General features: G+C 35.0%; 4 protein-coding genes across 6 annotated transcripts in view; 2 read left to right on the top strand and 2 right to left on the bottom strand.

Moving 5' to 3' along the window:
- Window positions 1-919: 919 nt before the first annotated feature.
- Window positions 920-2,861, bottom strand: LOC113063995 (transmembrane protein 243-like). Its single transcript, XM_026234478.1, has 4 exons — window positions 2,678-2,861; window positions 1,941-1,991; window positions 1,749-1,853; window positions 920-1,661 (listed from the first exon to the last, which is right to left on the bottom strand). Exons 1-4 carry the CDS (start codon window positions 2,753-2,755, stop codon window positions 1,518-1,520), a joined length of 378 nt encoding a protein of 125 aa, XP_026090263.1. The 5' UTR covers window positions 2,756-2,861; the 3' UTR covers window positions 920-1,517.
- On the bottom strand, window positions 2,801-5,799 carry LOC113064003 (meiosis expressed gene 1 protein homolog). Of its 3 annotated transcripts, none has more exons than XR_003278769.1 (3): window positions 5,286-5,456; window positions 4,358-4,557; window positions 2,801-2,909 (listed from the first exon to the last, which is right to left on the bottom strand). XR_003278769.1 is itself a non-coding variant. In XM_026234504.1 (3 exons), the coding sequence occupies exons 2-3, from the start codon at window positions 5,433-5,435 to the stop codon at window positions 4,429-4,431; spliced, it is 279 nt and encodes a 92-aa protein (XP_026090289.1). In that variant the 5' UTR covers window positions 5,436-5,440; window positions 5,723-5,799; the 3' UTR covers window positions 4,370-4,428. The 3 variants fall into 3 exon arrangements, 2 of the variants coding, with proteins under 2 accessions (XP_026090275.1, XP_026090289.1); XM_026234504.1 differs by lacking the exon at window positions 2,801-2,909 and adding an exon at window positions 5,723-5,799 and having other exon boundaries at window positions 4,370-4,557; window positions 5,286-5,440; XM_026234490.1 differs by lacking the exon at window positions 2,801-2,909 and having other exon boundaries at window positions 4,308-4,557.
- Window positions 5,800-5,940: 141 nt separating this feature from the next.
- LOC113063988 (protein artemis-like) lies at window positions 5,941-10,219 on the top strand. Its single transcript, XM_026234466.1, has 15 exons — window positions 5,941-6,360; window positions 6,441-6,492; window positions 7,007-7,091; window positions 7,170-7,229; window positions 7,307-7,362; window positions 7,442-7,543; window positions 7,620-7,692; window positions 7,769-7,909; window positions 7,983-8,084; window positions 8,157-8,293; window positions 8,710-8,764; window positions 8,859-8,947; window positions 9,035-9,132; window positions 9,207-9,443; window positions 9,478-10,219. The coding sequence occupies exons 1-15, from the start codon at window positions 6,252-6,254 to the stop codon at window positions 10,077-10,079; spliced, it is 1,998 nt and encodes a 665-aa protein (XP_026090251.1). The 5' UTR covers window positions 5,941-6,251; the 3' UTR covers window positions 10,080-10,219.
- Window positions 10,137-11,866, top strand: part of LOC113056936 (methionine-R-sulfoxide reductase B3-like) — a 6,695-nt gene continuing 4,965 nt past the window's right edge. The window contains 1 exon segment of the mRNA XM_026223895.1: window positions 10,137-10,141. Coding sequence (XP_026079680.1) covers window positions 10,137-10,141 — 5 coding nt within the window.

The raw sequence follows: 11,866 nt of genomic DNA, 5'->3' as shown, positions 1-11,866 counted from the left end.
TTAATTCGTTTTTATTTTATTTTATCAGTGATATATTAGTGCCTGAACCACAACCAAAAGAAAATTAGCAATGATACTTACTGAAATAACTTAAGGATTATTATGGGATATTTATCTTGTATTTTATTTCAGCTTTATTTCAAATACAAAAATATCGTTTTATGTTTACATTAACTTGCATACGACGTCTCTGTTTTGTGGTTTCATTTATTAATGCTGATACGCGTGTTGGCCGCAAGAGGGAGCAAACAATATGCAAATGAAAAATAAAAGACATTTTGAAATGTTGCAGTTAACCCAACCTGAACCAGCTTTCGTTTTTGAGCACCTTAACAAGACTTGTATGGTAGAAACCAGTTGGTGAATTTGTGCATTTTAATGTGTTTGAAAGACAAACAAAAGTAAAAATAACTTGTGTCAATATCAGTATTTAATAATCAGTATCAATGATTCATCAGTCAGTATCTGTATTTTTCAATCCTATCATGCCTCATGGAGGAAACTGTCAAGCAGTTATTATTATTATTTTTTATTATTATTATATTCACAAAATACTGAATAAATAAAATTAGCTTTGTTTTTTTTTATCATTCTTGCAAACCAGTAGCACTTTAAAAAAAAATATTTTGGGATATTGCAAGACTTATTTTATGTAGTTGTTTGCAACCCAGAAAGTTTACAGAAAGTGGAATGCAGGCCTACTTACAAAACGTTGTAATAATTATTATAATTATACAATTTTTTTTAATTAGCTGTAGATATGAGTTGATTTTTTAAATTATGAATCTAGTTTGCACAACGACAAAGACGTAAACACTTATTGTCTAAACCCAGCTGCACCATCACAAAGACCTGGTGAAATGTGAACAGAACCTGTATTAAGCCTTTCCATGTTTCACAACTTTGTACTAAAAAATAAAGCACAACAAATGTATTTTGTGTATATGTATTTATACATTACATAAAATCCAAAATTACAACAGTTGATAACCAAAATTGTAAGGTTTTCACCATATCAAATAACACAGTGTTCAGTAATTTAGAAAAATGAACAAAAAGCATTATTTACACTGACTGCTGCATGTCTTTAATCAAGTGCTCTTATTCAAGATTGAATTTCTAATAATTTAAATACAAAAAAAACATTTTTCTTAATTAGGAATGTTCCACAGGTGTGTCATGTACAAATATAAAAGCATTGTGCATTACATTGCCATGGCTTATTTCAAAACATCCCAGTCTTGTCATTACATTGGCATATAGGTAAAGCGGTGTACAGCATTAAGGGTGCAAAATGTGTGCACGGACATCCCAGAGTGCTACTGATCGCTAGTATATTTGCATCTATAATATGTTTAGTCCGCTAAAATGACTCCCAAAGGCAGACTGGCCCTGCCCACACAAATGGGGCTTGTAGGAAAATGAATTCTCCTGATTGAAGAACTCGAGTGGGGTTCTAAAGCACCCACATAATGATGAACATTCCGCTGATTGGGACGGCTCCCGTGGAAACAGCTTTATAAGGCATTGCTCTGTTTATCACGTCCCACATCGTGGAAATACAAGTTGGCACAAATACACAGCAGAACGATGGAACAGAGCATGTAGTAGATCAAGTTGCGAAACTTGGGCTCCAGGTCTCCTTGCCTATACCAGTGTATCTGAGAGAGAAAAGAAATTTTATTTCTCTTCGGCACCATTAAAGCATAATGCTTTTTAGATTACATTGATTACAAGTGCTTACTCACCAGAACCAACACTGATCCACAGACTAGCATGATACAAATGGCTAAGAATATATTCAGTGGCTTGGGAGGGAGAGATGGGAAGACGAATGAACTAATGATGGTCACCTGAAAGAGATGGCAAAACTTCAGAATTAATAATGACAATATGATGAGCAGATATATACTGAGATCTTTATTAGTGGTAAAACTCACCAGAACGAGTAAAGACGCAAGTCCACCGATCACTAGATTGATGATTCTATCCTGAAAGTGATCCACAAAAATAGCAGCTGACAGAAAATAGTTGCACTAATAGGTGCTGCAGTAAATATTATTTATTATTTACATGGCACCAATATATGAAATGCCACAAGAGTGAACTAAGCTGGTTAAAGTTTCAAATTTAAAAGTCACGTTGTGAGATTTAAAGGAATAGTTCACCCAAAAATGTGAAATGAAATAATAAGAGTCTATAAGAGTGTATAATCCATGAAAATGATAAAAAAAGTCCATCCCATGTTCACCTCTCACACTTCACCATCAATATATTTGTTTAGAAATGGTTTCACTTGTAACTTGATCTGTGCATATTTCTATCCTGATTAATACAATACCTTTTTTCTCACTGAAGAAAGCAAGATTACGAATAGAGGCTGAATAAAGGTTTTGAAACTATTTTTTTTTTAAACAAGCTTTTTTTCACCTAAATATTTTTCAGCAAATTTTAATTTTTGGTGAACTACTGTATTCCTTTAAAGTCACAATTCACTTTTTTTTATTATTTATTTATTTATTTTATGCAATACTCCTCCTAGATATTGCTCTTTATAATCCAAAATACAACCTACTATTTTTTATTTTACTACTGCAATTACAATGTGACATTTTTTTCAAAGCAAAACTGATGTTCAAGAACAAAATCATGGTCCTGATAATATAACGTGCATTACCCTGGCAGATGTCTCCCCGAACAGAGGCCTGTTGTCCATGCCGCTGGTGCCATAGGTGCGTGTGGTGAAGTCATCCATGGCCAGAGGAGTGCACACACCCTTTCCTGATATCTTCTACCAGCAGCTCCCCCTGTGAAGCGGAGGACGGCAGTGCATGTCCGCTGCTCTTTAGCTTGGGTTTGCTCCTCACGGCAAGCAATTCAGAGGCAGGACATATTCACAGTTGGGTTACCTAGAGCGTTAAATCATTAAAACGTTCACTTAGTTCACTCATTATTTCATGGCATGCCAAAAGTGTGTGATATGAACTAACAAATCCTAGAGCTTCATACAAACTTTGCTCCTTTTCCCATGAATCCAAAGACTTTTATTACAATGGTGCTTCAGAGTAACACAACAAGCCTGCCTTTCTAACAATCAGCCCAAGGGTCTTGAGTTGATTCAGGCGTACTGGATCATGAAAGCATAAGAACAGCCTTAAAAATGTGTGATCGGTCATGTGAGAGCTCGATCTTGAAGTCAGTGTAGAAGTTAAGAAAGCTCTGCTCAGTTTATGTGGCTTGTGGCTTATGCAGAGCATAAGCTAAATGACTATATGTACATTACTGTTATTAGTTTTTTTGTTCTGCGAGTCAAATAATTTTGGAACAACATGATGCACATTTATTATAATAATAAACTGATGAACTATTCCTTTAACAGGAAAATTAAGCTCTTAAAACTATATATACATAATTGTATTATTACCTTGCAATTCGATGCAAATCTTCATTATGAATGGATAATGTAAAAAATTCTGGATGTAGCTCAAAAGTTATCCAAGTATAGAAGATTGATGATCTCCAGACTATTTTTACAGCTCTGTAATCAAATAAAGCAAATGGACCATTAGTGTCAAATGTCACTTGCATTCATTTCCTAGTATTGATTGTACTAGTCTAGAGTCTTCTCAAAAAGGTGGCCTATTTAAAATAGCTTCGTGGTACTAACAAAACAATCGTACATCCTTTTCAGATAAGCACGTTCATCTAAACACCTTAAAGTAAATTACTTTATTTTATGTAAAGTGACTTTATTTTTAGATTATTTTTATGTAACGGTGCAGGTGCATTAACTGTTTTTGAAATATTCACTTACATACTGATCAATAATTATAATCTATTAAACTGCCTTTTTTAGTCTTATGTGACAGCTAAGAGCAATGTTTTCATCTGGAAAAAAAATTAAATATGACCACAAACATTGTTGAAAAAGCTAACAAGCTAATGTGAAAGAAAACAAACTATCTGACAGACACAGAGGGAGTTCGAGTATAATAAACTACTAAATATATTATACTTACCTGTATATAAAACACGGAGGGATTTATTGATCACACGGGTGTTTTCCGATCGGAGCATTATCCGCATGACTTCAAAACATCAGTTATGACGACTCGCTACATGAAACCGGAAGTGACGCGCTCTTAAAGGGCCACGCTGACCATTATATGTTTACATTTTTCGTGGTTTATTAAACCACTTAAACTGAACCAGCCTACGTCTTGTAGAATTTATTAAAGAGATGAAAGCTTGGCTATTTATTCACCTTAGAAATATGAAACACCAAACGGTACAATCATGTGAAATTTGTTTTTTATTTAAATCATTTGTTTTATTCCAAAATTGTACAAAGACTTACATTAAGAGTACAGTAGGACAACTCTTATCATGCATTAAAATGGCATAAGTGCTGGTGGGGTCGAGGAGCTGTCAGTACACATACACCTTCACTTTATGGACCTCTCGGTCTTCACACTCCCGCTTTCTGTTGTAGTAGTAAAATGTGTTATCTCGACGCTGAAGCTTCTTCACAAACCCAGTGTCCGGCCAACGGTCAATCTGAAAAGACAGCACAGCCATATTCAATAGGAAAACACTGACATTTATATTATAAACTGTAAGCTATAATTAGGTATTAATAAGAAATTAACAGACAAACCATAAACACTTTCAATAATAAAAATATCCCATAAAGCTTAGCTGATGAGCTTCATATATATAACTAGACTTCCAGTAAAACTGAGAAAAATTTGGGACTAAAAATTATTCAGACACTTGTTTTGCTTAAATGTTTCAATTTAACAACTGAATGTTTTTGGTTGAACCTAATCCATTACATACTGTACCTTTCCATTTAAGTTATCTGATATTATCAAGATGAATTTGTTTAACTCTTGAATTCTTCCAGATTTTATTACCTTTTTCTAAACTTTAGCATGTAATGTGAGATATATAATGTGAGGAATGTTGAAGGTGTCTGAAAATGTTTTGGTTTGACTGTGTATATGAATACACACAGACACAGACACACACACAAACACACACACAACACACACACACACACACACACACACACACACACACACACACACACACACACACACACACACATATATATATATATATATATATATATATATATATATATATTCACATTTGCATAATCAAAAAACATATCAAATATATTGCATGCCATTTCTGAATTCGTATGTATATTCTAAACACAGTTTAAGCATCACATAATGTAATAATTGCTAATACTGTAGTAATAAGTCAGAAATGTAAACCTGGACTTGTTTGACTTGTCGGTACTCCAGCTCATCTCTGTATCCAGCTTGCTGAAATCTGAACAGGTTCTCGATCTCTTCTGTCCACTGCTTTGCTCGGCTCATGGACCTCGGCTTGGCGCTGTTATCCATTAAAACTGAGCAGGACATTAATTCTGTGTAGGATAGATAAATACATCCCAGTGTTCTCCTTTGGTATAAACACAGTTTCACTACAAATTACATTTTTGTACGAAATCAAGTTAAATCAACTTATCGCATGTAACGTTACAACAATAAAAAAACATTAACCGAGTAACGCCCACCTAATATTCTGGATTTACAAACTTTGACAGCTACGAATCTAGTCTAATCGACTCAGAACACGTCTTATACGCTGATTATAAACGACAATGTGTTTAAATTTATTATTAGTAAGGTTTTTAATACAAAATTACATCGACGCGTGTGACAGACGGCAGAGTTGTCAACGGAAACAACCTTGCGCATCATTTGTTTCCTAGCAACAAAGCTGTCTTAAAAAAAAAGAAAACAATCTTGAGGGAGAAATGGCCAATCAAAAGCACACCCGGAATTCCACCGTTTGGTCGGCCAATTAAAATTATACCCGGGATCTTGCCTAGAAAAAAACAAACCGAACAGTTCCAGAACATGCCTAATTATTTGCTATACATTGTTCGCAATTTTCCCGCAATGTGCTGTTTTAGAGTATAACGACTACTGTGGCTTTTCGCAATGTTTTAAGGATTGTGTTCGAGTCCAGTAGATGTCGCTGTGCTATTCACGCGCTATCAAATTACAGATGTTTATTTCCGAATCACGTGGTTTCATGCCAAAGCGATGCCAAGAGGAGGACAGGCAGATGCAGGGGTGCTGCGTCTCGCCCAGAAAGAGTTCGGGTCGTGATGTTCTGACCTCTCAGCTGCCTTTTCAGTGTTTTATCGGCTCAAACTCGAAGCAGTCAGCATGAGCTCGTTTGCTGGCCGCATGAAGGAATATCCCAACATCTCCCTGGACCGATTTGACCGGGAGAATTTACACGCCAGAGCTTATTTTCTCTCTCACTGCCATAAAGGTGCGTTTATAAAGGACATTGCATCTACAACCTTTGTTTTCTTTGACATAACGTTCCATGTTGCTGTTTATATCTAATAGATCATATGAAAGGGTTGAAAGGACCTTTACTGAAGAGAAGACTGAAGTTCAGGTGAGTGACAGCTTTAAATAATCCAACCCAGGAGACATATGAAAAATTCTTTTCTTATTAAACTTTGGTTTATAAACTTTTAACTGTAAAAGTTTACGTAACTGTTGGCTTTGTCTCCAGTATCATGTAATATTATGTGTATACTACTTTGTTTTGATATGCATGACTTTAGTCTCAGATTTAAATTTGTTTATATATTAATATCTTTGAGTTATAAATGGCCTACTATTTGATGCTTCAGAATTATCTTTCTTAAAATGTGTTTATGTACAAAATGTAAGTTTGTGTTTTCTACTTTTACTCTGTTGTATTTTGCATTTAGATTTATTGTGAACTTTAAAAACATTAAGAATTTATTGACAGATCGAAGTAATCTTTAACAGATCTCAAATTTAATAACCCTTTTTTTCTATATAACATAATTTTCAAAATCTAAATTTTCGTTTTTAAAATGTTAATTTATGTATGTTTATATGTGTGTATACAAAAAATCTGACTTTATTGTCTCCCTTAGTTTAACGGTCAAGCTGTATTGTTCATTTGTCACAAAGGAGCTCCTTCTTAATAACCCCAAATATGCATTCTGGGAAGATCACATTGTAAGTACCAATCTCCGTTATGAAATTTTTCGTGAAATGATTTTGAGAATCTAATATTTTAATCTTTTTGCATACTAGGCCCCACTGGAACTGGACAGTCCAACTCACTTATCTCTGATGGATGAAATCACTGGAGAGGTGTGTGTTTAGCCCCTAAATTTATTCTTCAGAGTGTTTTTGAGTTGATCTGAAGTTGTATTTGTTTTTCTGTTCAGTCGGAGGATGTTGTTGTCACTCTGCTTCCAGCGGGACACTGTCCAGGATCAGTCATGTAAGCAAAATAAGAGCATAGACATGCATCAAGAACATAAATAGAGTCCGTTTTGAATTAATATTGACTTTAAACACAGGTTTCTGTTTGAGGGTGCTCAGGGTACAGTGCTCTACACAGGGGACTTCAGACTGGCTGTCGGAGACGCAGCTCGAATGGAGTACTTGCACTCTGGAGACAGGTATTCAGATATCACATATTCAAATAAGTATAGCGCATTTTTATATAACAAAAGCATTCGAATGTTTTTGCTGCAGGGTAAAAGACATTCAGAGTGTGTATATCGACACCACATTTTTTGATCCCAAGTATCATCAGATCCCCAGCAGGGTACGCATTTATCATATCCTCATATCATACAGAGCTTGTTTAAAAGGTTCATTCATTAGTGTTTTTTCTGTTTTAGGAGGCTTGTTTGGCAGGGATAAGACAGCTGGTCCAGGACTGGATCTGTCAGAGTCCATACCATGTTGTTTGGTTAAACTGTAAGGCAGCGTACGGTTATGAGTACCTCTTTACCAATCTGGGACAAGAGTTCAGCTCACAGGTCAGACATTGTTTTTTGTGTTAGTTTTCTTTCTTTATTGCTTTAAAACACCAACACTATTTATCTCTTATAGATACACGTGAACAGCTTGGATATGTTCAAAAAAATGCCTGAAATTCTGTGTCATGTGACCACCGACCGTGCAACACAGATTCACGCTTGTAGGCACCCCAAGGTACGCTCAACCTTTGCATAATGACACCGTCATATATATACTAGACAGAGATCACAGTGGTGGTTTTCACAGGACGAGGAGTTCTTCAGGGCAAACAGGTTACCGTGCGGCTCCATGGCTCCCAATGGCATTCCTCTAAACATCATCAGCATCAAACCCTCCACCATATGGTTTGGAGAACGGACCAGAAAGACCTCTGTCGTCGTCAAGTGAGTCAGTAAGCATTGATGTTAAAATCCCAGCTGCAGCTCATAAGCTTCATGTTATGGGCATTATTAACATTTCTATTCATATTTATCTATCAGAATACGACTCTAAAATTCTCCAATTATATTGAGATTAGTTGTAAAAATAAAATCAAATACAGTATTAAAATAAGAAATGAATTTTCATTTAAAAAATAATTAAATAGCACTGTTAAATATAATCTTTAAAAGATCAACTTTAAATGTTAGATGATGGGACAGGAAATCAGAATGTAAAATAGAATAAACTTTGCATCCAATTACTATATATATATATATATATATATATATATATATATATATATACATGTGTGTGTGATAAACTTTTTATTAAATTTAATTATATTTTAGTTATTTATTCACTGTGTCTTTCTTTTCAGGATGGGAAGTAGTTCCTACAGAGCATGCTTTTCTTTTCATTCCTCTTATTTGGAGGTGAGACAGATCCCACCGGGAAGGATATTCTTAATGTGACACACTATACACAATGTTTGCATTTTATAATCCTGTGTCTATTTCCTTTGACTAGGTTAAGGACTTTCTCTCCTACATCTGTCCTGTTCACATCTATCCTAATGTCATTCCGTTGGGAAAGACACTGGAAGACGTCATGGATCTGTAAGGAAAAACCTTATTTTTTGGTACCGTGTTGTCATAAGACTTTAGATTATTACTATAAAAATGTTAGTTTTTTTTCAAATTCAGGTTAAAGCCATTGTGTAGAAAACAGTCTGGAAGGGAGGAGATTGTCTACAAACCACTTGGGACCCTCAAAAGAACCAGAAAGTGGTGCACATCAGAAGGTACGAGTGGCTTTCATTATTTATACAACTTTTACTATCGCTTTTAAACTTATACTGGATATCTTTCCGTTAAGGCTCAGATGGTGATAACGACCTGTTTGAGGAGGTTTCCACAGCTCCAAGGCGGCGAAAAATAACAGTGACTGACCTGACCACTGTTGCCGTTAGTGAACAGCCTCATAGCCCTAAAAAAGATTCTCATGCTACGGACCCAATGTCTTCCCTCATAGAGCCCTGTCTTGCCACACACTCTTCTAATTACATGGACTGCACTGAATCAAACGATGATGATGACGACGATGATGACGATAATGATACAGATGATACCCCAGCAACCTCCTATACCTCACTCATCTGATGTTGCTTCACCTCCTCCACCTTGCACAGAAAGCAAAGAAATGCCATCCTCAAAACTCACTCCATCAAAATCCAAAACAACTCTGCCTTGTTGGCAAAAGTTCTTTAAAGTGGAACCAGTGTTGACGGATGAGAGCGAACTGGATAACAGTCAGAACAACCACAATACTCAAACACTTTCCACCGAAAACACAGAGTCCCAGTCACCCGAGCTGTTTCTGGATGAAGATGAGGATGACAGCAGCTCTGTTCACTTGACTTCCTCACAGTCCACTCATATATCGGACGCAGGGATGGAGAGCCTCAGTCAAATGGATACTGTTATTTTCCAAGTTGATGAAAGTAAGGCCATTACTAGTGAGCAGAGTAACCGAGGGACCAATGGTGAGGTGGTGTCAGATGTGATTGACAGCCGTGACGTCGAACCCAAGAAGGAAGAAGCCATGGAGCCGAAATCAGACTCACAGGTATCATCAGATTTTGAGCTTCCACCAACACCAGGCTCCAAAGTCCCACAACCAGAAGACCTGAAGGAACTATACAGGAAGTTGGCAGCAGGCGAGGATGTTGTCATAAGACAGATTTTTTGATTTCATGTTTGATTATTAATTTCGGAATATTAAGTTTGTTGTACGATAGCTTACATCATGGAGTATTGTATCTTCATAAATGCTCACTGAGTTAATAAAAAGTATTAATAAATACTTCTGAGTTAATAAATAAAAAATTCTCAAGCAAATTCTACATGTTTTTTAAATTGTTATTTTAAAGGAAAACTATTAAAAGTAGTCAAATGATTAATCGCATCTAAAATAAGGTTTTTGTTTGCATAATATGCGTGTTCTGTATATATTTAATATGTATATATAATACACAGAGTATATATTTTGAAAATATTTACATCTATATATATTTATAAGTTAATATTTAATATATAAACATAACATCTGAAATATACACATTAATATGTGTGTATTTATATATACACAGCACACATTTAAACTTTTATTTTGGATGCGATTAATTGTTTGACAGCATTAATTAAAAGCTGTTTAATTTAATTGAAATAAAGCCTAAATGTAAATATTAGATGAAAAGTTAAACTTCTTAAACTTGATTTAGTTCAGTGGGGCACCATTTCAAATTTTCTTTCAAGTTGACAAACTAAAAATATCTAAAGCCAAAACAAATAAAAATAAAGCTAAATATATATAAAAAAGACAAAAACTAATAAAAATGACAAAAGCACATAATTACTAGAACATAAAATAAAATGTAAAATATAAAAATAAAAGCCAATTTAAATAATAATAAATATTATAATACTGTATAAATAATACTAAATAACATGTTTTAACCATACCCACTGTGTAGGAAAACACCTGTATACATTTGTAAAAACAAAAAAGCTAAAAATGTCGACCTGACATGACTGCAGAGGTATCTGTACTTAAACTCAGGGTTTATTGTGTTCCGTGATCTTTATTGCGTACTATTTACAGATGACAAATATGGAGAGCAGCTTTTTAAAAAAAAAAAGACGAATATTTTGCACCTGCTAGATGTGACTGCACCAGATAAGTATCTCTTCAGTCACCTGCACCTGCTTCTCTTCAGTCTACACAACATTTGAAAGACTCTCTTCAGTCTGATGAGGTTGTTCATGCTTTAATGGTATCAGTGAATGCCACAGGCTTCCTTACTTTCTTCCAGTTATTTTGCTTGTTACATAAGTATTCATTTATGTGATGCAGGTACATGAAGGCACATGGTAATAACAACTACAGTAAACCTGCTGGTCACAGACAACAGGTTTAAGATGACTTATGTTTTAAAAGAAAAATGCAAAGGGAGTATTCAATTAAACCTGGATATTAATTTAAATGAATAATTCACACAAAAAAGGAAAACTGAATTTTTTATTATTTTCTTTACACACCTTCATTGATATTCTAAACCCATATAATTTTTTTTCCCAAGCTCCCAACAAGACCAAGAACTACTTGTTTTCTTCTTCTGTCACTATGGAATGGTTGTTGTATGGCTAAAGCTGTATAATAATTCTTCCAAAGAAAAGCGACAGGTTTGGAACAACATGAGGGCAAGTGAAGTAACTTTGCTTTTAGGATGAGCTACTCCTTTAACTCAACAAGAACTTGAATTTGTTTGCTTCAGTTAAGGTCTAGAGGAATCTAGAGCAGTATAAAACCACAAACAGCATGAGATGCAGGTGTTTAGGTTACTGTATGGAATTATGTTGACAGCGGGATTCAAGGTTAAGATGCTGCAGCAGCCGTTTCTATTGTAATGGCTTCAGATCTGCCGCTGCCCTGCTCTGTGCACGTAACATGCAGTGAACCATCCCTGAAACACAAAA

The sequence above is a fragment of the Carassius auratus genome, chromosome 4 (genome assembly GCF_003368295.1).
Source record: "Carassius auratus strain Wakin chromosome 4, ASM336829v1, whole genome shotgun sequence".
In the NCBI taxonomy this organism is placed as follows: Eukaryota; Metazoa; Chordata; class Actinopteri; order Cypriniformes; family Cyprinidae; genus Carassius; species Carassius auratus.
This window is presented reverse-complemented; position numbering and strand designations above follow the sequence as displayed.